This window comes from Nerophis ophidion, linkage group LG28 (assembly GCF_033978795.1).
Source record: "Nerophis ophidion isolate RoL-2023_Sa linkage group LG28, RoL_Noph_v1.0, whole genome shotgun sequence".
NCBI lineage: Eukaryota > Metazoa > Chordata > Actinopteri > Syngnathiformes > Syngnathidae > Nerophis > Nerophis ophidion.
Genome location: NC_084638.1, coordinates 6,955,375 through 6,981,572, shown reverse-complemented (window position 1 = coordinate 6,981,572; position 26,198 = coordinate 6,955,375). Strand labels below are relative to the sequence as shown.

At 38.6% G+C, this 26,198-nt stretch overlaps 1 protein-coding gene across 11 annotated transcripts in view; it reads left to right on the top strand.

The window, feature by feature from the left end:
- The window catches only part of depdc5 (DEP domain containing 5, GATOR1 subcomplex subunit), a 106,265-nt gene that overhangs the window by 7,383 nt on the left and 72,684 nt on the right, over positions 1-26,198 (top strand). For all 11 annotated transcript variants that reach the window (XR_009804814.1, XM_061890881.1, XM_061890880.1 and 8 more), the window contains exons 4-22: positions 617-663; positions 2,317-2,402; positions 4,884-4,967; positions 5,053-5,102; positions 7,544-7,613; positions 10,222-10,300; positions 10,364-10,425; positions 10,498-10,567; positions 10,631-10,703; positions 12,416-12,519; positions 12,597-12,671; positions 17,135-17,269; positions 21,780-21,841; positions 22,719-22,789; positions 24,159-24,228; positions 24,297-24,333; positions 24,411-24,531; positions 24,655-24,872; positions 24,933-25,133. Coding sequence is in view for 10 of the 11 variants with exons in the window: in XM_061890881.1 (XP_061746865.1) it covers positions 617-663; positions 2,317-2,402; positions 4,884-4,967; positions 5,053-5,102; positions 7,544-7,613; positions 10,222-10,300; positions 10,364-10,425; positions 10,498-10,567; positions 10,631-10,703; positions 12,416-12,519; positions 12,597-12,671; positions 17,135-17,269; positions 21,780-21,841; positions 22,719-22,789; positions 24,159-24,228; positions 24,297-24,333; positions 24,411-24,531; positions 24,655-24,872; positions 24,933-25,133 (1,715 nt within the window). In the remaining variant the exon portion in view is untranslated. The remainder of the gene's footprint in view (positions 1-616; positions 664-2,316; positions 2,403-4,883; positions 4,968-5,052; positions 5,103-7,543; positions 7,614-10,221; positions 10,301-10,363; positions 10,426-10,497; positions 10,568-10,630; positions 10,704-12,415; positions 12,520-12,596; positions 12,672-17,134; positions 17,270-21,779; positions 21,842-22,718; positions 22,790-24,158; positions 24,229-24,296; positions 24,334-24,410; positions 24,532-24,654; positions 24,873-24,932; positions 25,134-26,198) is intronic.

The window sequence follows — 26,198 nt, the reverse complement described above, 5'->3', positions numbered from 1 at the left end:
GGACACCTTCTGGATCCCAAATATATTAAATGGGATTTAATTTATCTTTTCACTGTGATTACTCAAAAATATAAAATAATTCAAATCAATGGTGTCCTGCATTATTGATCTTTTTAAAGCTCTAATTACTTCACGTTATAAAAAAACAAATTGTCTTTGACAGAAAATGCATAAAGCCTTTTTTTTTTTTTTTTTTTTTTTAACTTAATATCACCCAGAAGTTGATATACTGCAGAGATTTACTGTAAGCGTTAAATAAATTAAAAAATAATAATAATTTGACTTGTTTTTAACAATATAATGACTTAGACACTTTATGGTCCCCGGGGGCCCTAAAGGTAAAAAAAAAAAAAAAATGTATATATTATGTTATGGTTTGAAAATGAAAAAAATCAAAATGGCCCCCCATTGCTATAATTTTTCTGTGGAAAAAGTTTGGACACCCCTGCGTTATCCAGATCATTCTCACATGGAAAAGGAAATGACCAAATACATCATTTAAAGTCTTGACTTAAGGTGAACAAAATGTGGAAGATAACACAAATGTATCATTAAGGTGAGAGACATTGCATTGTTTTAAAAAATATATATTCTTTTTTTCTCTTGAAATGTTTAGTCCCCTTTTGCTGCAAGTAAAGAGCCTGAAAGAAGACCTGCAGAAAGGTGAGTCACATGACATGTGATGTACTTATCAAACATAAATGCAGCAACTTGAAGTTTTGATGCTTTGGCATTGTTTAACACCAATATCCTGCATCAAAAACCTCATTTAAAGGTGACAGTCAAAGTTACACTATATTGCCAAAAGTATTTAGCCAGCCATCCAAATTATGAGAACCAGGTGTCCTAATCACTAATCACAGGTGTATCAAATCAATCACTTAGGCATGGAGACTGTTTCTACCAACATTTGTGAAAGAATGGGCCGCTCTCAGTGATTTCCAGCGTTCAACTGTCACAGGATGCCACCTGTGCAACAAATCCAGTCCTGAAATATCCTAAATATCCCAAAGTCAACTTTATTATAAGAAAAGTGAAGATTTTGGGAACAACAGCAACCAATTGGTAGACCACATAAACTGACAGAGAGGTCAGCATAGAGCAGGGGTCGGGAACCTTTTTGGCTGAGAGAGCCATACAAGCCAAATATTTTAAAAAGTATTTCCGTGAGAGCCATGTCAGTTAAGATTTATCTGAGAGCCAGGTGCAGTCATCTGGCTCTAGAACCATAGGTTCCCTACCCCTGGCATAGAGCAAAGACTTTCTGCACTCGCTACAGAGCTCCAAACTTCATGTCACCTTCCAATCCAGCTTCACGGAATGGGTTTCCATGGCCGTGCAGCTGAATCTAAGCCATACATCACCAAGTCCAATGCAAAGCATGGGATGCAGTGGTGTAAAGGACATCACCACTGGACTCTAGAGCAGCGGAGACACCTTCTCTGGACTGATGAATCATGCCTATCTATCTGGCAACCTGATGGACCAGTCTGGGTTTGGAGGTCGCCAAATTTCAAACTGCTTTGTGCCGAGTGTGAGATCTGGTGGAGGAGGAATTATGGCATGAGGTTGTTTTTTAGGAGTTAGTTCTTTGAATGCTCCAGGATGCCAAAACATTTTTTGGACAATTCCATGCTCCTGACCTTATGGGAACAGTTTAGAGCGGGGCCCCTTCCTCTAGTACCAATGATAGTCACACACACACACACACACTAGGTGTGGTGAAATTTGTCCTCTGTATTCGACCCATCCCTTTGATCACCCCCTGGGAAGTGAGGGAAGCAGTGAGCAGAAGCGGTGCCGCACCCGGGAATCATTTATGGTGATTTAACCCCCAATTCCAACCCTTGATGCTGATTGCCAACCAGGGAGGCAATGGCTCCCATTTTTATAGTCTTTGGTATGACTCGGCCGGGGTCTCTTCCAGCAAGGTCAATAAAGACAAGGATGACAGCGTCTGGTGTGGATGAACTTGACTGGCCTGCACAGAGTCCTGACCTGCAGCCCATAGAACACCTTTGGGATGAACTAGAACGGAGACTGAGCGCCAGGCCTTCTTGAAGAACGGTGTAAAATTGTTATAAAGACACTCGGCAACCTTGTGGACAGCCTTCCCAGAAGAGTAGAAGCTGTAATAGCTGCAAAAGGTCATATTGAAGCCTAAGGGTTAGGAATGGGATGGCACTTCAACTTCATATGAGAGTCAAAGCAGGTGGCCAAATACTTTTGTCAATATGGTACATGACTGTGAATATAAATGGAACATGCAACCCCTGTCATGGGGTAAACCACGGTTTAAAAAGGTATCTTTTTCAGAGACGGTGAGCGTGGATCAGACCGTGGCGCAGGCCTTCAGACTGCGTGCGTATCAAGACGTCATCGTTAACGTCGTTGACCCCAAGGTGTGTTACACTTGTTGGACTTTATGCCACCACAGTCTGGTCCTAATCAGGTGTGGATCAGTACCCTTTATAGCCAGGTCCAATTTTTTGAAAGGTTTAATAAATAAATTAATTAATTTAATTAAATTAAAGCTGCAAGCAGCGATGGACAGGACAGAGTTTTGCTGGTGTTTCCTGCCTTTACCCATTCAACATATCTTTACCTGCACATTACCTACCGTCCCTGCATCCTGGGGTCATACTGGTGCTTCTTTCTGTCACCCATACATGCTGGTGCTTCCTGCCATCACCCAGACAACATATCTTTACCTGCACATTACCTACCTTCTCTGTATCCTGGAGTCAAACTGGTGCCCTTCTTCTTTCACCCAGTCAACATATCTTTACCTGCACATTACCTACCTTCTCTGTATCCTGGAGTCAAACTGGTGCCTCCTTCTTTCACCCAGTCAACATATCTTTACCCCGCACATTACCTACCTTCTCTGCATTGTGTGGTCACGCTGCTGCTTCCTGCTTTTAAGCGGCCATCTTGAGACGGCAGCATCAGCGTAGTGGTTCTTTGAAGGCTCGTAAAATCAAAACCGGAGCAGTTAGAAAAACTCTTTCGTCAACTTTTAATCAGAAGGGTTCAATCTCTTTCCTGTGGTAGTTTGAAGCCGACACAACAAACGCGCTCAGAGGAGATAATGATTGAAAAAAGGTGACGGGTTTTTACAAAACTTTTGTTTTGAAGGGGTGATTGCCAACTTCCTGTTGATTTTTGCTGAAGGATGTCAATGAATGAAATGTAGGTCTAAGTGAGACCTACATAGAGTTTTTTGTTTCATGTCTCTACAACATTCCTACCGGAAGTTACAAGCAGTGTTGTCTGTATTTTCTTCCTAGGAGCAGTTTTGTCTGTGTTTTATTACTAGGAGGCGCAAGAGCGCAATTTTGAGTTTGTTTTTTATTAAATCTCAATTTTCGACAGTCCTGACGTGTGTGTCCAGTTTGGTGAGTTTTGAAGCATTTTTAAGGGGATGAAATTACAGCTCAAAGAGGCAAAAATGACATTTTTTAGGAAACTTCATGTCTCTCTGACATTCCTACCGGAAGTTACAAGCAGTTTTGTATGTGTTTTTTTCCTAGGAGCAGTTTTGTCTGTGTTTTATTCCTGGGGGGCGCTAAAGCGCAATTTTGAGTTTTGGGGTTTGGTTTTTTTATTAGATCGCAATTTTCACCAGTCCTGATGTGTGTGTACAGTTTGGTGAGTTTTGAAGGGGTGATTGCAAACCTCCTGTTGATTTTTGCTGAAGGACGTCAATGAATGATGAAATGTAGGTCTAAGTGAGACCTACATAGAGGTTTTTGTTTCATGTCTCTACGACATTCCTACCAGAATATACAAGCAGTTTTGTATGTGTTTTTTTCCTATGAGCCGTTTTGTCTGTGTTTTATTCCTGGGGGGGGGCTAGAGCGCAATTTAGAGTTTTGGGGTTTTTTTTGTTTTTATTAGATTGCTATTTTCGCCAGTCCTGATGTGTGTGTACAGTTTGGTGACTTTTGAAGGGGTAATTGCAAACTTCCGGTTGATTTTTGCTGAAGGATGTCTATGAATGAAATGTAGGTCTAAGTGAGACCTACATAGAGGTTTTTGTTTCAGGTCTCTCCGACATTCCTACCGGAAGTTACAAGCCGTTTTGTGTGTGTTTTCTTCCTAGGAGCAGTTTTTCTGTGTTTTATCCAAAAATTGCGCTAGAGCGCATTTTTGACTTTTGGGTTTTGGTTTTTTCATTAAATCGCAATTTTTGCCAGTCCTGATGTGTGTGCCAAGTTTGGTGAGTTTTGAAGCATTTTAAGGGGGTCAAATTACAGCTCAAAGAGGCAAAAATTGAATTTTTTGCGAAAATTTTTGCTTTGAATGAGTTTTTGCAAATTTCTGTTGATCTTAGGTATAGACGTTTCTAATGGGGAATTTAGGTCTAAGTCAGACCTTCATAGAGGTTTTTGTTTCATGTCTCTATGACATTCCTAACGGAAGTTACAGGCAGTCTGTTTTTTGTCTCTTCCTAGGGGGCGCTAGCGCGCAATTTTATTTTTGGGGTTTGGTTGCTTAATAAGTTGGGAAGGTTTGCCATACTGACGTGTGTGTCAAATTTGGTGAGTTTTGAAGCATGTTAAGGGGGTCAAATTAGGGTGCAAAGGAGCGGAATAATAATAAAACGCACCAGATTCAATAGGGACCCTAATAAAACCTTAGAAATACAATAGTGTCCTCTGTCCCAGAGAGACATCGGTCCCTAAAAATACCTCTGACTGAGCAAGGGTGTCAAAGTCATTTTAACTGGGGGGGGGGGGGGCACATGGAGAAAAATCTACTCCCAAGTGGGCCAGACTGGTGACAAATAACAAAAACAAGTTATTTTGAAGGTGTGTGGCAGTTTATATTGTGCTGTGGTTTTGCACCACCATGTTTACATGTATTTGTTTCTCCATCAGGATGTAACCCTGGACTTGATGGAACTGACTTTTAAGGACCAGTATATCGGCCGAGGAGAGATGTGGAGACTAAAGAAGAGTTTGGTAAAAAAAAACAAAAAAAGGTGTAAATAAGGTTTTTTTTGTGTGAAATAGCAAATACTTTTTGTTGTGTTTTTCTGTGTGGCAGGTGAGCACTTGTGCCTACGTGTCGCAGAAAGTGGATTTTGCCGGAGTCAGGTGTGTTCCTATGTTGACCAGCACTCATCACTTGTCAACTTCATTCTGGGCCTTAAAGGGGAACTGCACTTTTTTTTTTATTTTACCTATCAAGAACACATTTTTCTTTGTTTATGCATTGTAATTAGTATTGTACTGCAAGTAGGAGGTGGATAGCCATGCAGCTAGTGCAAGTATTTTATTGCGCCCACAAAACAATCTAAAAAAACATCCAAAAATCCGCCAAAAATGCTCCATTTCAATGTCATAACCTGAATATTAACCAGTGATTTTATTTTAAGCTCTAACGTAGAGGAACTACTTTAAGCAGTGCCATGACCCTCTAAAAAAACATCCAAAAATCCGCCAAAAATGCTCCATTTCAATGTCATAACCTGAATATTAACCAGTGATGTTATTTTAAGCTCTAATGCAGAGGAACTACTTTTAAGCAGCGCCATGACCCTCTAAAAAAACATCCAAAAATCCGCCAAAAATGCTCCATTTCAATGTCATAACCTGAATATTAACCAGTGATTTAATTTTAAGCTCTAACGCAGAGGAACTACTTTTAAGCAGCGCCATGATCACGGAAGGGAACTAGCTTTTTCTGCCACGTTGACATTCTGAGCTGCGGCATCGCCTCGGAGCTGGTGAAAGTTAATTCTAGATTGTAAATCAGGTTTGTCGCTCGTGCAGTAGAAGGTTGTGGTTGAAAACCGAGAAGCAGGTCAACTTTGACATTTGAAAAAGAGACGAAAAGAGGCTCACTTGTGAGGGGGTTACGATTAATTCTTCATCTAAACGGTAAGTGATAGTGTTTTGGGACGGTATAGATTGGTTGGTAGAGCGGCCGTGCCAGCAACTTCAAGGTTGCAGGTTCGATCCCCGCTTCTGCCATCTTAGTCACTGCCACTGTGTCCTTGGGCAAGACACTTTACCCACCTGCTCCCAGTGCCACCCACACTGGTTTAAATGTAACTTAGATATTGGGGTATCACTATGTAAAGCGCTTTGAGTGACTTGAGAAAAGCGCTATATAAATATAATTCACTTCACTTCATTATGTTCGTAGTTTGTGTTTCTTGTTTAGCACTTAGCAATACCGCTACTTGCTGGATGTGCTTGTCACACAGCTTCTAAAACGTGTGGGTCATCCTCTGTATGCTCAGGCTCAAAAAATATAGTGTTCTGGATCCTCATTTGTCCCTCAACCGTCATTGTCGTCTTTCATGAAGCCTACCATGATTAGTAGTTGTTGTGGTTGTTGAAGGAAATAGCGAAAGTGATGCGTCTTTGAAATTATCGTGCCGCCGTACGCTTGAAATAAGAGAAATACGAAAATATTGCATATTTCTGGGTATTGTGGCCAAACGGCTACATTTTTGTTTCCTCCGACCGCAGAACTTTCATCCAGAAGGTTTTAATCTACGATTAATTCTTCATCTAAACGGGAAGATGTAAACATCCCATCGGTCGTCATCCCAGTGAGAGCAGACATTGTACGGTAAGTGATAGTTTTTTGGGGCGGTATAGCTTGGTTGGTAGAGCGGTCGTGCCAGCAACTTCAAGGTTGCAGGTTCGATCCCCGCGTCCGCCATCTTATTCACTGCCGTTGTGTCCTTGGGCAAGACACTTTACCCACCTGCTCCCAGTGCCACCCACACTGGTTTAAATGTAACTTAGATATTGGGGTATCACTATGTAAAGTGCTTTGAGTCACTTGAGAAAAGCGCTATATAAATATAATTCACGTCACTTCATTATGTTCGTAGTTTGTGTTTCTTGTTTAGCACTTAGCAATACTGCTACTTGCTGGATCTGCTTGTCGCACAGCTTCTAAAACGTGTGGGTCATCCTCTGTATGCTCAGGCTCAAAAATATAATGTTCTGGGTCCTCATTTGTCCCTCAACCGTCATTATCGTCTTTCATGAAGCCTACCATGATTAGTAGTTGTTGAAGGAAATAGTAAAAGTTGTGATTATCGTGCCGCCGTACGCTTAAAATAAGAAAAATATGAAAATATTGCATATTTCTGGGTATTGTGGCCAAACGGCTACATTTTTGTTTACTCTGACTGCAGAACTTTGATCCAGAAGGTCTTATCTTTGTCCATGTGATGTCAGATGGAACAAAAATGGAGCTGTTTGGCCACAATACCCAGCAATATGTTTGGAGGAGAAAAGGTGAGGCCTTTAATCCCAGGAACACTATACCTACCGTCAAGCATGGTGGTGGTAGTATTATGCTCTGGGCTTGTTTTGCTGCCAATGGAACTGCTGCTTTAAATGGGACAATGAAAAAGGAGGATTAGCTCCATAATTGGTGGAGTTCAGCTAAAGTGTTTTGCTTTTCAACTGATTCAGTTGTAATTTGGCGAAATATTAATTAGTCAAAAATATAATTCCTCAACTTTGTTTTATCATTCTGTTTTTCAAAGTGCATTGAATGTGTGTGCTAGGTCCCAGGCCAGTGAAATGTGGGTGAAGGGAGAGAAAGTGACGTGTGGATACGTCAGTGAGGACACCAGGGTAAGATTGATTGATTGATACTTTTATTAGTAGATTGCACAGTACAGTACATATTCCATACAATTTGCCACTAAATGCTAACACCCCTATAAGTTTTTCAACTTGTTTAAGTCAGGGTCCACCTTCATCAATTCATGGTAATTCATATACACGGACCAGAGATTACATAGTACATACATAGCATTTGATCCAAACAACCTTCCCTAGTCATGGAGCAGGAAAAAAAACAAAGAAGTTAACACACATGCTCACACATAACACAACCGACCTACTTACTGAGGACACCAGGGTAAGATTAATTGATTGAAACTTTTATTAGTAGATTGCACAGTACAGTACATATTGCATACAATCGACCACTAAACTGTAAAACCCAATAAGTTTTTCAACTTGTTTAAGTCGGGGTCCACCTTCATCAATTCATGGTAATTCATATACACGGAGATTACATAGTACATACATAGCATTTGATCCAAACAACCTTCCCTAGTCATGCATCAGGAAAAAAACCAAGTTAACACACATGCTCACACATAACACAACCTGCCTACTTTGTGTGTCTAACTCACTTTAGCTCAGGAGCCCCAAGTGGGCTGGACTGGTCTTATCATGGCATGAGAACTTAAAAATAAAGACAAATTCAGATTTTGTTGGTTTAAAAATTGACCAAGCATATTCTGGAAATGTACAAATGTTTTTTATGGTTACATGTTAGAATTATGATATCTTCATTCTTACTTTCAGAATAAATGATGAGATAGTCATCTGTCGATTAGGAGGAATTGAGGTTGGCAGAGTTTTAAAAATCTCCCATTGGTGGTTATTTTTTTTTATCATTCAGAAGATGAAATGATTAATCAGGGTTTCTCACACTAATTTATTTGTGGCGGCCCGTCACGAAAGAATTACGGCCGCCAAAAATAAAAATAAAAATTATAATTTTTATGTATTTATGTATTTATTTTTTCAGCTTTTGACTCGCTTGACCGCTCATAAAAACAATGGGACTCTGTCTGTGAATGGAGCTTGTAGTTACATATTATATAAATATGTAAATATGTATATAAATATGTACATAAAGTGTTGTAATTATAGTCCAACTACGCGTTCTTCTTGGTCATCGCCGCCGCTGACCCCCCCCCCCTTGACCTGTGGGAAACACTGTTAATGATATGGAAATCAAATTACGGGATGTTATTAATATGATTTACTCATTTTCCTTAACTGATTTACTAACATAGTGCGGTTTATTCTGTACGTTTGGACAAGGGGTGTCCCTGGGGGCCACATTGGGATAAAAAAAAAATGTTTGTGTGTGTATGTATGTGTATATGTATATACTGTATGTGTATATATGGATATATGTGTATATATACACATACACACACATATATATATATATATATATATATATATATATATATATATATATATATATATATATATATTAGGGATGCACCAAAATAATGCGGGCGGCATAGCTCAGTTGGTAGAGTGGCCGTGCCAGCAACTTGAGAGTTGCAGGTTCGATTCCCGCTTGTGCCATCCTAGTTACTGCCGTTGTGTCCTTGGGCAAGACACTTTGCCCACACTGTTTTAAATGTAACTTAGATATTGGGTTTCACTATGTAAAGCGCTTTGAGTCACTAGAGAAAAAGCGCTATATAAATATAATTCTCTTCACCAAAATGAGAATTTGTGGCCGAAGCCGAAACCGAATAAAATTTGAGCGCTTGGCCGAATACCGAATAATAAATGCAGTTTGTCACAACTTTTTTTATATTGCATAAATAGCCTAGAATAAATTTTTAGACATGTTTTTCCAAATAAAGTAAATTTTTATTGAATATTGACATTTTTTAATATTCCAGTAGCCTTTGCCTTTCTAAAAAAGCACAGTTTTTCATTTATATTAGGCCTTCAAACAAAACATGCATTCCAAAAAAAATAAATAAAGTGCATTAAAGTGGATAAACCCACAACAAATGAATTATTGTCCTTTTGGCAAAGGTCTGCTTAGCCACAGTAGATATGCTAATAATGTAAACAGAAGGCTCAAGTAAATCTCAATTCAGTGTGTGCTTGTAACCTCATACACTTATACAGGTAGCCTACACAACAGGCTAATAATGTAAACAGAGGCCTCACTAAATCTCAATAAAGTGTGTGCTTGTAACCTCATACACTTATACAGGTACACAACCCATCCCAGGCCAGAACAGATGTGTCAATAACAGTACTTCAGCTTCAGAATAAAAAGAAGGAAACTAACTATGTATAAAACAATTTAAATTTAACACTGAAAGTTGGTTGATTGCGTCACCGCGTCAAAAAATTGCGTCACACGCCACTATTCGGCCTTGTTTTTAACTCATTCCACCGAAGGCCGAATGTGGCTTTTTTTGCCATATTCGGCCGAATATATTCGGTTACCGATTAATCGGTGCATCCCTAATATATATACATATATATATTTTGTTTTTTGTGTTGGCCCTGTGATGAGGTGCGACTTGTCCAGGGTGTACCCCGCCTTCCGCCCGATTGTAGCTGAGGGAATAAGCGGTAGAAAATGGATGGACGTTTGACCATCTGACCTTTTTTAATCCAGGTTGTGTTCAGATCCACTTCAGCCATGGTTTACATCCTAATCCAGATGAGCTGTGAGATGTGGGACTTTGACATCTATGGTGAGTTCTTTGTCTCCTTTCACACACCTTTTTGCTGAGTCCAACCAAACATTCTGCATGAAGGGGATCTCTACTTTGAGAAGGCCGTCAATGGTTTCCTCTCCGACCTTTTTGGCAAGTGGAAGGTTAGGGAAATATATTTTTGTTTGGAAATTGTTGTTTTTTGGATATTGACGCTGTTTCCTTGCCCGGAACAGGAGAAGAACTGCACTCACGAAGTCACCGTCGTGCTCTTTTCACGCACTTTCTACAGCGCCAAGTCAATAGGTGAGCCTCTCCCCCCCGTGTCCATGTTTGACACTTCACAATCGGACTGCTGGTCTTCTGCAGAGGACTTCCCTGAGTGTCTGAGAGCGTCCATTCAGCAGGATCACGAAGGACGCTTCTTTGAAGACTTCTACAGGTGATGTTTCAATCAGGCACTTTGGAGGCGGAAAGTTTCACTAATATACATTCATGGTGTCATGGCTGTCTTGACTTTCCAATCATTCTTATTTTGTTGTGATGTAGTGATTGGAGCACATACTTGTTGCTCACAAAAACATTCATGAAGTTTGCTTCTTTTATGAATTTATTATGGCTCTACTGAAAATGTGAGCACATCTGCTGGGTAAATATTTGCTTACTTTGGCAAGTTTCACTGCAATAAGGCGCTTTTGGTAGCCATCCACAAGCTTCTGCTGACATTTTTCACCACAAAATTGCTGCAGTTCAGCTAAATGTGTTGCTTTTCTGACACGGACTTGTTTCTTCAGCATTGTCCACACCTTTTAAGTCAGGACTCTGGGAAGGCCATTCTAAAACCTTCATTCTCGCCTGATTTAGCCATTCCTTTATCACTTTTGTGGTCATTGTCCTGTTGGAACACCCAACTGTGCCCAAGACCCAACCTCCCCCCTGACGATTTTAGTTTGTCCTGAACAATTTGGAGCTAATCCTCCTTTTTCATTGTCCCATTTAAAGCAGCAGTTCCATTGGCAGGCAAAACAGGCCCAGAGCATAATACTACCACCACCATGCTTGACGGTAGGCGTGGTGTTCCTGGGATTAAAGGCCTCACCTTTTCTCCTCTGAACATATTGCTGGGTATTGTGGCCAAATAGCTCCATTTTTGTTCCATCTGACATCACATGGACAAAGATAAGACCTTCTGGATGAAAGTTCTGCGGTCAGAGGAAACAAAAATGGAGCCGTTTGGCCACAATACCCAGAAATATGCAATATTTTCATATTTTTCTTATTTTAAGCGTACGGCGGCACAATCATTTCAAAGACGTATCACAACTTTCGCTATTTCCTTCAACAACTACTAATCATGGTAGGCTTCATGAAAGACGATAATGACGGTTGAGGGACAAATGAGGACCCAGAACATTATATTTTTGAGCCTGAGCATACAGAGGATGACCCACACGTTTTAGAAGCTGTGCGACAAGCAGATCCAGCAAGTAGCAGTATTGCTAAGTGCTAAACAAGAAACACAAACTACGAACATAATGAAGTGAAGTGAATTATATTTATATAGCGCTTTTCTCAAGTGTCTCAAAGCGCTTTACATAGTGATACCCCAATATCTAAGTTACATTTAAACCAGTGTGGGTGGCACTGGGAGCAGGTGGGTAAAGTGTCTTGCCCAAGGACACAACGGCAGTGACTAAAATGGCGGACGCGGGGATCGAACCTGCAACCTTGAAGTTTCTGGCACGGCCAGCTATACCGCCCCCAAAAAACTATTGCTTACCGTAGAACGTCTCCTCCGAACGTATTTCTGGGTATTGTGGTCAAACAGCTCCATTTTTGTTTCATCTGACCTCAAAACTTCCTTCCAGAAGGTCTTATCTTTGTCCATGTGATGTCAGAGTCCTGACTTAAAGATGTGGACAATGCTGAAGAAACAAGTCCATGTCAGAAAAGCAACACATTTAGCTGAATTGCTGCAATTTTGTGGTGAAAAATGTAAGCAGAAGCTTGCGGATGGCTACCAAAAGTGCCTTATTGCAGGTAAACTTGCCAAGGGACATGTAAGCAAATATTAACATTGCCGTATATATATATATATATATATATATATATATATATATGTATATATGTATATATGTATTTTTTTGCAACCAGAGTTGTGGCCCAGAATGAGAGGCGGGAGGAGTGGACGTCGTTACTTGTCACCGTAAAGAAGCTTTTTATTCAGTATCCTGTCCTGGTTCGGCTTAAAGAAGCAGGTGAAACTTACCATCTTCGATTGTGTTTAAATGTTGCTTTGACCGGAAAACGTTTTTTTTTTTTTCCTTCATACCAGATGACTTTCCGCTTGGATACAACTCAACTTCTGCCCAGGGGAACTACTTGGAAGCCATCAACCTTTCCTTCAATGGTTAGTACCCAAAACCAAGTCAAATATGACAGTTTAGTAGCAAATAGACAATTTCAAGTAGAGTTGGAATATTGAAACTATCATCATCCTGTATATGTCTGATTTATGACGGCAAAAGACTTCCAAAGTTTGCGAATAAACAAGCCAGTTACGGTGCGTGATCCGTGATGTCGAGGCGTAACCACAGATCCCTTCCCCATCAACAACAATGCTAATCGAGCAGACTTTGTGAGCGCCAACGGCGATTACTTTTGGAAAAACGATGATACATGCTAACCATATTAAAGGGGAACATTATCACAATTTCAAAAGGGTTAAAAACAATAAAAATCAGTTCCCTTGTTGTATTTTTTTAATTTTTTTCCCAAATTTTATCGGTCCCGGAATATCCCTAAAAAAAGTTTTAAAGTTCTTGATTTTCGCTATTTGCCTTGCGACTGTCCATTTCCCTGTGACGTCATACAGGGCTGCCAATACAAACAACATTGCGGTTAGCACAGCAAGATATAGCGACATTAGCTCGGATTCAGACTCGGATTTCAGCGTTTTAAGCGATTCAACAGATTACGCATGTATTGAAACAGATGGTCGGAGTATGGAAGCAGATCGTGAAAACGAAATTATAGCTATTGACGCTATTCAGCCATAGCGTGGGTGTACCTAATGAAGTGGCCCGTAGCATGGCTGCCTCATTTGCATCGGCGGTAAAATGTGCGGCCCAAACGATCAGGACTTTCGCATCTTGTGACACTGGAGCAACTTAAATCCGTCGATTGGTAAGTGTTTGTTTCGCATTAAATGTGGGTATCTAGTTTCAAATGTACATGCAGCTAGCGTAAATAGCATGTTAGCATCGATTAGCTGGCAGTCACGCCGCGACCAAATATGTCTGATTAGCACATAAGTCAACATCAACAAAACTCACCTTTGTGATTTTGTTGACTTAATGGTTGCAAATGCATCTGCAGGTTATCCATACATCTCTGTGCCATGTCTGCCTTAGCATCGCCGGTCAAATGTGGAGACACTCTGGTACATTCAATGGGGGTCTGGCGGGAGACACTCTGGTACATTCAATGGGGGTCTGGCGGCAGACACTTTGGTACATTCAATGGGGGTCTGGCGGGAGACACTTTGGTACATTCAATGGGGGTCTGGCGGCAGACACTTTGGTACATTCAATGGGGGTCTGGCGGGAGACACTTTGGTACATTCAATGGGGGTCTGGCGGGAGACACTTTGGTACATTCAATGGGGGTCTGGCGGCAGACACTTTGGTACATTCAATGGGGGTCTGGCGGGAGACACTCTGGTACATTCAATGGGGGTCTGGCGGCAGACACTTTGGTACATTCAATGGGGGTCTGGCGGGAGACACTTTGGTACATTCAATGGGGGTCTGGCGGGAGACACTTTGGTACATTCAATGGGGGTCTGGCGGGAGACACTTTGCTACATTCAATGGGGGTCTGGCGGGAGACACTTTGGTACATTCAATGGGGGTCTGGCGGCAGACACTCTGGTACATTCAATGGGGGTCTGGCGGCAGATTTCTTGCCGGTGGTGCAACTTGAATCCCTCCCTGTTAGTGTTGTTACACCCTCCGACAACACACCCACCAGGCATGATGTCTCCAAGGTTCCAAAAAATAGTCGAAAAAACGGAAAATAACAGAGCTGAGACCCGGTGTGTGTAATGTGGAAATGAAGATGGCGGGTGTGTTACCTCGGTGACGTCACATTCTGACGTCATCGCTAAAATTTGCCAAAATTCACCCATTTAGAGTGCGGAAATCGGTTGAAAAAATACATGGTCTTTTTTCTGCAACATCAAGGTATATATTGACGCTTGCATAGGTTTGGTGATAATGTTCCCCTTTAAAGCATAATAAAACCATCACTTGACGTATTATATCCACTCTCAACTGACGGGATGCTCCCATAATCCCGTTTAGATGGAAGATGCAGTCACAATCCTCACTAAGGGGTTTAAAAAAGTTGCTACAACTACGTCTATTTTTGTCAATGTGACCAGCCTGTAACATTTGTCTTCTAGCTGGTGAGAGATGCAAAAATTATAATGTCAGGTTCAAACACCGAACTATTTATTAAACAGGAGAAGAAGCAAGGAATCAAAAAGAGACAGGATTCAATTTTTTTGTTAACAATGCTAATCGAGCAGACTTTGTGAGCGCCAACCGCGATTACTTTTGGAAAAACGATGATCCGTGCTTTTTTTGAGCCCGGGCACAAAGAGGATGAGCAATACGTTTAAGAAGCCGAGTGAGTAATGGATGCTGTTTCACCAACATACAAGCTAACCATATTAAAGCATAATAAAACCATCACTTGACGTATTATATCCACTCTCAACTGACGGGACGCTCACATAATCCCGTTTAGATGGAAGATTCAGTCACAATCCTCACTAAGCGGTTAAAAAAGTTGCTGCAACTACGTCTATTTTTGACAATGTGACCGGCCTGTCAGATTTGTCTTCTAGCTGGTGAGAGATGCAAAAATTATAATGTCAGGTTCAAACACCGAACTATTTATTAAACAGGACAAGAAGCAAGGAATCAAACAGAGACAGGATTCAATTTTTTTGTTAACAATGCTAATCGAGCAGACTTTGTGAGCGCCAACCGCGATTACTTTTGGAAAAACGATGATCCATGCTTTTTTTGAGCCCGAGTACAAAGAGGACAAGCAATACGTTTTAGAAGCCGAGTGAGTAATGGATGCAGTTTCACCAACATACAAGCTAACCATATTAAAGCATAATAAAACCATCACTTGACGTATTATATCCACTCTCAACTGACGGGACGCTCACATAATCCCGTTTAGATGGAAGATTCAGTCACAATCCTCACTAAGCGGTTAAAAAAGTTGCTGCAACTACGTCTATTTTAGTCAATGTGACCGGCCTGTCAGATTTGTCTTCTAGCTGGTGAGAGATGCAAAAATTATAATGTCAGGTTCAAACACCGAACTATTTATTAAACAGGACAAGAAGCAAGGAATCAAACAGAGACAGGATTCAATTGTTTTGTTAACAATGCTAATCGAACAGACTTTGTGAGCGCCAACGGCGATTACTTTTGGAAAAACGATGATCCATGCTTTTTTTGAGCCCGAGCACAAAGAGGACGAGCAATACGTTTTAGAAGCCGAGTGAGTAATGGATGCTGTTTCACCAACATACAAGCTAACCATATTAAAGCATAATAAAACCATCACTTGACGTATTATATCCACTCTCAACTGACGGGACGCTCACATAATCCCGTTTAGATGGAAGATTCAGTCACAATCCTCACTAAGCGGTTAAAAAAGTTTCTGCAACTACGTCTATTTTTGACAATGTGACCGGCCTGTCAGATTTGTCTTCTAGCTGGTGAGAGATGCAAAAATTATAATGTCAGGTTCAAACACCGAACTATTTACTAAACAGGACAAGAAGCAAGGAATCAAACAGAGACAGGATTCCATTTTTTTGTTAACAATGCTAGTCGAGCAGAATTTGTGAGCGCCAACCGCGATTACTTTTGGAAAAACGATGATCCGTGCTTTTTTTGAGCCCGGGCACAAAGAGGACGAGCAATACGTTTTAGAAGCCGAGTGAGTAATGGATGCAGTTTCACCAACATACAAGCTAACCATATTAAAGCATAATAAAACCATCACTTGACGTATTATATCCACTCTCAACTGACGGGACGCTCACATAATCCCGTTTAGATGGAAGATTCAGTCACAATCCTCACTAAGGGTTTAAAAAAGTTGCTGCAACTACGTCTATTTTCGTCACATTTATCTTCTAGCTGGTGAGAGATGCAAAAATGATAATGTCAGGTTCAAACACCGAACTATTTATTAAACAGGACAAGAAGAAAGGAATCAAACAGAGACAGGATTAAATTTTTTTGTTAATGAGGAGAGCGTGTGGAACTGCACCATCGTACAGTTTCCCCCCACGCACTAAGGAAAAAGTTCCCGCGCCTCCCCATCTATTTGGGCAATCCCGGATTACATAGTTAAAGCTGTTTCTAAGGGGAGGGGTCACATTATGCGGCAGCCCAGCACCGGTTCATAAACAGTTCAAAACAAAATGTGCTTGGAGCGGTGTCAGGTTTGCCCCTCCTCTGCTCGTCCGCCTTATCTTCTCGGAGACTTCGGGTCCTGATACGGCCTCTCCCATGGCTGTCAGGATCTATAAAACAGACACTTCTACATCGAGGCGCGTTCTATGGCACACGGTAGAGATTTACAAGCTTTCTTCCCCAAAGTCCTGACTTAAACATGTGGACAATGCTGAGGAAACAAGTCCATGTCAGGAAAAGCAACACGTTTAGCTGAACTGCACCAATTTTGTGGTCAAAAATGTAAGCAGAAGCTTGTGATGGCTAGCAAAAGTGTTTTATTTCAGCGAAAGCTGACATTCTCCCATTTCCCCTTCAGTGTTTGACAAGCATTACATCAACCGTAACTTTGACCGCACCGGACAGATGTCAGTCGTCATCACGCCGGGGGTTGGAGTGTTCGAAGTAGACCGTCTGCTCATGATTCTGACCAAGCAACGCATGATTGACAACGGTAAGTCTGAATATATTCCACTTAAAACCCAGCATTCTAGTAAGGGGATCCCCAAGCTTTTTCACCCGGGACTGCTTTGATGTATGAATTATTTTCATGTGTGCTCTACTTCAACAATTCTAAAAAAAAATCCCGGATTTCCCATTTACTACTTCGACATTTAAACAATTCTAACACCAACCAATTCAGGACATTCTTGCTCCTAATCATTTTCAAAAAAATCCCGCTTTTCCCCAAATTTCCAGGAAGTTCCCATTGAAACGAATTGGACATTTTCCCAAGTTGCACAATTCCCATATTTTTCAAGCTATTCAAACCATTCCAACTTTAACACATTCCAGTCATCCTGGACATTTAAACTAACTTTCCCAAAGTGCCAAACCAAATTTTGGTTTTCCTGGAAATTCAAACTCTTCTTGCATTCATACTACATTCTGTCAGCATTTCACTTCCACTCCAGCATTGCAGCGTTCACACCTCTTCTAGTTCTCTGGAAATATTGGAGTGGTCCCCGGGTCCCTCTCTAGTGGAAAAGTAGAGTCTTGAGGTCAAACACGTTAGGGTAATCCTTTTTTGTCTTGGAAATCAACTTTTACCTTGAAAATCTACTTTTTAGCGGAAGAAGATGGATGGATGGATGGAAAATCAACTTTTACCTTAAATATTTTTTGTCTTGAAACTGAACTTATACCTTAAATCATTTTTTTTGTCTTGAAAATCAACTGTTATCTTAAATCTTTTTTTTGTTTTGAAAATCAACTTTTACCTTGAAAATCTACTTTTACCTTGAAAGTAATTTTATTGGTCTTCAAAATAAACTTTTACCCTAAATAATTTTTTGTCTTGAAAATCAACTTTTACCTTGAAAATCAATGTTTACCTTGAAAATCAACTTTTACCTTGAAAGTAATTTTTTTGGTCTTCAAAATCAACTTTTACCTTAAATAATTTTTTGTCTTGAAAATAAATTTTTACCTTGAAAATAATTTTTTGTCTTGAAAATCAACTTTTACCTTGAAAGTCAATGTTTACCTTGAAAATCAACTTTTACCTTAAAAGTAATTTTTTTGGTCTTCAAAATCAACTTTTACCTTAAATATTTTTTGTCTTGAAACTCAACTTATACCTTCAAAATCTTTTTTTTTGTCTTTATATTGAAAGTAAACTTTTACCTTGAAAGTCAACTTTTACCTTGAAAATGAACTTTTACCTTGAAAAAATCAACTTTTTAGCGGAAGAAGATGGATGGATGGATGGAAAATCTACTTTTACCTCAAATATTTTTCGTCTTGAAACTCAACTTTTACCTTGAAAATCATTTTTCTCTGTCTTGAAAATCCTTTTTTGTCTTAAATCAACTTTCATCTTAAATCTTTTTTTGTTTTGAAAATCAACTTTTACCTTGAAAATCAACTTTTACCTTGAAAGTAATTTTTTGGGTCTTCAAAATCAACTTTTACCTTAAATAATTTTTTGTCTTGAAAATCAATTTTTACCTTGAAAGTCAACTTTTACCTTGAAAATTAACTTTTACCTTGAAAATTTACTTTTACCTTGAAAAAATCAACTTTTTAGCGGAAGAAGATGGAAGGATGGATGGAAAATCAACTTTTACCTTAAATATTTTTTGTCTTGAAGCTGAACTTATACCTTAAAAATAATTTTTTTTGTCTTGAAAATCCTTTTTTGTCTTGAAAATCAACTTTTATCTTAAATCTTTTTTTGTTTTGAAAATCAACTTTTACCTTGAAAGTAATTTTTTTGGTCTTCAAAATCAACTTTTATCTTAAATAATTTTTTGTCTCGAAAATCAATTTTTACCTTGAAAATAATTTTTTGTCTTGAAAATCAACTTTTACCTTGAAAAAAATCAACTTTTTAGCGGAAGAAGATGGATGGATGGAAAATCTACTTTTACCTTAAATATTTTTTGTCTTGAAACTCAACTTATACCTTAAAGATAATTTTTTGTCTTGAAAATCAACTTTTACCTTGAAAATCATTTTTTGTCTTGAAAATCAACTTTTACCTTGAAAATCATTTTTTGTCTTGAAAATCAAATTTTATCTTAAATAATTTTTTGTCTTGAAAATCTTTTTTTGTTTTGAAAATCCACTTTTACCTTGAAAATCAACTTTTACCTTGAAAGTAATTTTTTTGGTCTTCAAAATCAACTTTTATGTTAAATCATTTCTTGTCTTGAAAATCAATTTTTACCTTGAAAATTATTTTTTGTCTTGAAAATCAACTTTTACCTTGAAAATCAACTTTTACCTTGAAAGTCAACTTTTTAGCGGAAGAAGATGGATGGATGGATGGAAAGAAAATCTACTTTTACCTTGAATATTTTTTGTCTTGAAACTCAACTTTTACCTTAAAAATGATTGAATCACTTTTTTGTCTTGAAAATCCTTTTTTGTCTTGAAAATCAACTTTTATCTTAAATCTTTTTTTGTTTTGAAAATCAACTTTTACCTTGAAAATCAACTTTTACCTGGAAAGTAATTTTTTTGGTCTTCAAAATCAACTTTTATCTTAAATCATTTTTGTCTTCAAAATCAATTTTTACCTTGAAAATGAACTTTTACCTTGAAAAAATCAAATTTTTAGCGGAAGAAGATGGATGGATGGATGGAAAATCAACTTTTACCTAAAATATTTTTTTGTCTTGAAAATCCTTTTTTGTCTTGAAAATCAACTTTTACCTTAAATCTTTTTTTGTTTTGAAAATCAACTTTTACCTTGAAAGTAATTTTTTTGGTCTTCAAAATCAACTTTTATCGTAAATAATTGTTTGTCTTGAAAATCAATTTTTACTTTGACAATAATTTTTTGTCTTGAAAATCAATTACCTTGAAAATAATTTTTTGTCTTGAAAATCAACTTTTACCTTGAAAATTAACTTTTGAAAGTAAACTTTTACCTTGAAAAAATCAACTTTTTAGCGGAAGAAGATGGATGGATGGATGGAAAATCTACTTTTACATTAAATATTTTTCGTCTTGAAACTCAACTTATACCTTAGAGATCATTTTTTTTGTCTTGAAAATCAACTTTTATCTTAAATAATTTTTTGTCTTGAAAATCAACTTTTATCTTAAATCTTTTTTGTTTTGAGAATCAACTTTTATCTTCAATAATTTTTTTGTCTCGAAAATCAACTTTTACCTTGAAAATCATTTTTTGAAAAAATCAACTTTTTAGCGGAAGAAGATGGATGAATGGATGGAAAATCTACTTTTACCTTAAATATTTTTTGTCTTGAAACTGAACTTATACCTTAAAAATATTTTTTTTTGTCTTGAAAATCCTTTTTTGTCTTGAAAATCAACTTTTACCTTGAAAATAATTTTTTGTCTTGAAAATCAACTTTTATCTTAAATAATTTTTTGTCTTGAAAATCTTTTTTTGTTTTGGAAATCAACTTTTACCTTGAAAATCAACTTTTACCTTGAAAGTATTTTTTTGTCTTCAAAATCAACTTTTAAATCATTTTTTGTCTTGAAAATCTATTTTTACCTTGAAAATCAATTTTTGTCCTGAAAGTCAACTTTTACCTTGAAAGTAATTTTTTTTGTCTTCAAAATCAACTTTTACCTTAAATAATGTTGTCTTGAAAATCAATGTTTGTCCTGAAAGTTAACTTTTACCTTGAAAGTCAACTTTTACCTTGAAAGTATTTTTTTTGTCTTGAAAATCAACTTTTACCTTGAAAGTAATTTTTTTTGTCTTGAAAATCAACTTTTATCTTGATAGTCAACTTTTACCTTGAAAGTAATTTTTTTGTCTTGAAAATCAACTTATACCTTGAAAATCAGTTTTTGTCTTAAGAAATTAACTTTTACCTTGAAAATATTTTTTTGTCTTGAAAATCAACTTTTACCTTGATAGTCAACTTTTACCTTGAAAGTAATTTTTTTGTCTTGAAAATCAACTTTTACCATGAAAATAATTTTTTGCCTTGAAAATCAACTTATACTTTGAAAATCAGTTTTTGTCTTAAGAAATTAACTTTTACCTTGAAAATCATTTTTTGTCTTGAAAATCCATTTTTACCTTGAAAATCATTTTTTGTCTTGAAAATACATTTTTACCTTGAAAGTCCACTTTTACCTTGAAAATAAACTTTTACCTTGAAAATAAACTTTTACCTCGAAAGTAATTTTTTTGTCTTGAAAATAATTTTTTTGTCTTGAAAATAATTTTTTTGTCTTGAAAATCAACTTTTACCATGAAAATATTTTTTGGTCTTGAAAATCAACTTATACCTTGAAAATCAGTTTTTGTCTTAAGAAATTAACTTTTACCTTGAAAATAATTTTTTGTCCTGAAAATAATTTTTTGTCTTGAAAATCAACTTTTACCTTGAAAGTCAACTTTCACCCTGCAGATGTAAATCAGCCTCTGGCTCAATGTGACACATGAACATGTTATAAGTTCATGTGGTGGCACAGTTTATGTGGAGATAATGTCTTAGTTTATAAATGGATGAATGAATGTTTCCCTCCAGGTATCGGTGTTGACCTGGTGTGTATGGGGGAGCAGCCGCTACACGCTGTGCCTCTCTTTAAGGTAACACTCCTCTCTTTAAGGTAACACTCCTCTCTTTAAGGTAACACTCCTCTCTTTAAGGTAACACTCCTCTCTTTAAGGTAACACTCCTCTCTTTAAGGTAACACTCCTCTCTTTAAGGTAACACTCCTCTCTTTAAGGTAACACTCCTCTCTTTAAGGTAACAATCCTCTCTTTAAGGTAACACTCCTCTATTTAAGGTAACACTCCTCTCTTTAAGGTAACACTCCTCTCTTTAAGGTAACACTCCTCTCTTTAAGGTAACACTCCTCTATTTAAGGTAACACTCCTCTATTTAAGGTAACACTCCTCTATTTAAGGTAACACTCCTCTCTTTAAGGTAACACTCTATTTAAGGTAACACTCCTCTATTTAAGGTAACACTCCTCTATTTAAGGTAACACTCCTCTATTTAAGGTAACACTCCTCTCTTTAAGGTAACACTCCTCTATTTAAGGTAACACTCCTCTCTTTAAGGTAACACTCCTCTCTTTAAGGTAACACTCCTCTCTTTAAGGTAACACTCCTCTCTTTAAGGTAACACTCCTCTATTTAAGGTAACACTCCTCTATTTAAGGTAACACTCCTCTCTTTAAGGTAACACTCCTCTCTTTAAGGTAACACTCCTCTCTTTAAGGTAACACTCCTCTCTTTAAGGTAACACTCCTCTCTTTAAGGTAACACTCCTCTCTTTAAGGTAACACTCCTCTCTTTAAGGTAACAATCCTCTATTTAAGGTAACAATCCTCTATTTAAGGTAACACGCCTCTATTTAAGGTAACACGCCTCTCTTTAAGGTAACACTCCTCTATTTAGGGTAACACTACGACTCAATTGTACAAAGGAGTGTTGACTTTTAAGCACATTTCCCCCACAGTTGCACAACAGATCCACACCTGACACCAGTCTGGGGAACGACTACAACCTTCCTCACTGGGTCAACCACAGGTAAGACCACATTTTCAACATTGTACAGTCCTGCTCAAAAGTCTACGTACACTTGTAAAGAACATCATGTCATGGCTGGCTGGAGTTTCCAATCATTTCTACAACTCTTATTTTTATGTGATTGGAGCACATACTTGTTGCTCACTAAAAACATTCATGAAGTTTGCTTCTTTTATGAATTTATTGTGGCTCTACTGAAAATGTGAGCAATCAAAAGTATACATACAGCAATGTTAATACTTGCTTACATGTCCCTTGGCAAGTTTACCTGCAATAAGGCGCTTTTGGTAGCCATCCACAAGCTTCTGTGCACATTTTTCACCACAAAATTGCCGCAGTTCAGCTAATTGTGTTGCTTTTCTGACATGGACTTGTTTCTTCAGCATTGTCCACACCTTTAAGTCAGGACGTTGGGAAGTCCATTCTAAAACCTTCATTCCAGCCTGATTTAGACATTCCTTTACCACTTTTGAGGTGAAAAATCTGGATTTTTTTTTACATTAAAAATCCCGACTTTTTCATCCAATCCAATCCAATCCACTTTATTTATATAGCACATTTAAACAACAATAACGTTTCCAAAGTGCTGCACAGCCGTGTTAAAAACAATTGTAAAAAATAAAAATAAAAATAAAAAAAGTATTTATAAATATATTATGCTCCACCAATGACTGAATAATAACAAAAAATAAATAAATATAAAACCAATAAAAACAATATAAAAACAAATATCATTAAAAACTATTTTAAAGGGTTTCATAGGAGAAAAATCCCAACTTTTTCACACCCCAAAAAAAATCCTGACTTTTTTACCAAAAAAACCCCTGACGTTTTCACACAAAAAAAAACCTGACGTTTTGAAATGGCCTCAAGTCAATGATCTGTGCTTGTCAGCTTCAAACACTGATGACATCTATTAAACAGACAAGAAGCAAGGAATCAAACAGAGACAGGCTTCAATTCAGCTGAAGGAGGAGAAACGTCCGGGCTGCACTCTTGTACAGTCTTCCACCAAACTCTGGCGAAAAGATTGCACGCCTCCTCTTTTATTTGGACTTTCCCTGATTACATGGCAACAGCGGTTTTCAAGGGGAGAGGGGGTCGTAAACATCCGTTTCCCCCAGTCACAAAACAATTCAAAGCTTTGTAGCTCTCAGGGCAAGACAAGATCTTTCTGTGGATTAAAATAGGTCAAAGACACCGACACCTTCATGTCGCTTCCCATCCTACACTGTGGAGTTTTACAAGTAGAAATGATTGGAAAGTCAAGACAGCCATGACATGATGTTCTTTACAAGTCTATGTACACTGTATATTTACATTTAAATGTAAATGCTGTGTGAAATTACCTTTTTTAATTTTATTTTAGCTTTTACACCTCCAAAAGTCAGAATTCATGTAGCACCTTCATACCACGAATCAAACTGGCTTGTCATAAGGTGAGTTGTGTTGTTTTACCTCAATTTACTAAATGAAATATGAGAATCATTTCTGTGTTTTTCTCTAGCGTCAGGCTGAAAAACTGAAGAAGGGCACGGAACAGGGTGAGACGTGCCACTTCCTCTATTTTCTCTCATGTGAGAACTCTTCTGGTGCTCACCACCTTGCATGTGTTTTGAAGCGTTGTGTGTGCAAAAGGAGTGTGACAACAGCCTGCCGATACAGGTGGACTACGACGCCTATGACTCTCAGGTCTTCAGACTGCCCGGGCCGTCCCTCATTCAGAGGATTCCCAATTGTCGGTATGTGCTATTACAAAACAGTTCAAAGAAGAAGTGCCTGGAGGTAGGTCAGGCCCTGCTTCCTCTCCGCTTTGTAGATCTCGGGTCAAGCTTGTTGGTCAAGAAGTGTAACTGCTTCCTCAGGTTGGCTCGAGGTAAAGAGAGGAGTGGGAAGAAGAGTTCTGGATCAGTGGACATCAGCACAGGCGTATCTCCCCCTGTGGGCCTCAGTGCCGCTGACGAACTACACAGTCTAACTTCAGATGATAGTCTGGGCCCCGTGTCCAACATGTTGGGGATACCCCGCATGCCCCTGACCCAGTATGAAGTCAGCAGTTCTCTGGGATATACGTGCGCCAGAGGTACATTTCAGTCCGTCACTGACAGCAGCCCCCAGCTTGACTTCAGGCTTCTTTCTTCAGAAATGTTGGAGAAGACCATGGACTTCCAGCGAGACTCCAGCGCCCCGGCCAGGTTCACCGTGGGCAGTGCCGAGTCCACCCTGTACATACGCCCCGGAGGGTACACACCCCAAAGAGCGCTCATCAATCCCTTCACGCCCACCAGGATGCCCATGAAGCTCACATCCAACCGTCGGCGTTGGATGCACACGTTCCCTGTCGGTGAGATACGTTTTGGTTTTGTTCCGTGTTCCACACCTTGAAACTCTGCTACAGCCGCATGATGAGTATCGAACAAAGCACTGACTCACACAACAAAGAGATTCCGAGCACTCACAGACAAGCAATCGCTGACGACTCGAACGCCACAGACAGCTGTAATTGCAGACAAAGGCTCAACTGCCCACTTAACAGAAACCACTTTAAAAAATCAGTTGAATAAACAAAGCATTGACTCACACAACAAAAAGATTCCGAGCACTCACAGACAAGCAATTGCTAGCGACTCGAACTCTACAGATACCGTATTTCCTTGAATTGCCGCCGGGGCGCTAATTAATTCAAAACCTCTTCTCACTCCAGTGCTTACTAAAGGCATGCGGTAAATTTAGGCCTGCGCTTACAAATTTGAGTGTGATGTAAGGATACCATCATGAAAAGCACATTTAATTAAAAAAAACGTTATTATGGTCTTACTTTTACTTATAAATGAAGTCCATGCGCAGCTCCTTCTGATCAAAAGCATCGATAACTTGTTTATAGAAGTCTTCCTTATCTTTCTTCAGTTTTAAAAGTCTCTCTGTCTCGATGGAGATCTTCCTTTATTACCTGCTGCTTCGATTGAAAGTCCAGTTTAGAAAAATGTTTTATTTTAGATATGTAATCCTCCATGTTAAAAGTGCAAGCGAGAGGAAAAAATAAACGACGGCTGCTCACTCTTGCTGCTTGTTGTCACTTCTTCTGCAGCCGAGTAGTCGCAAGAAGGATCACTAGCGCCCTCTACCACCAGGAGGCGGGAGTCATTTAAAGGGGAACATTATCACAATTTCAAAAGGGTTAAAAACAATAAAAATCAGTTCCCAGGGGCTTGTTGTATTTTTTTAAGTCTTTTTCAAAATGTTACCGGTCCCGGAATATCCCTAAAAAAAGCTTTAAAGTGCCTTTTTTCGCTCTCTGCCAAGACACTGTTCATTTCCCTGTGACGTCACACAGTGCTGCCAATGTAAACAAACCATGGCGAATACCACAGCAAGATATAGCGACATTAGCTCGGATTTAGGATCCCAT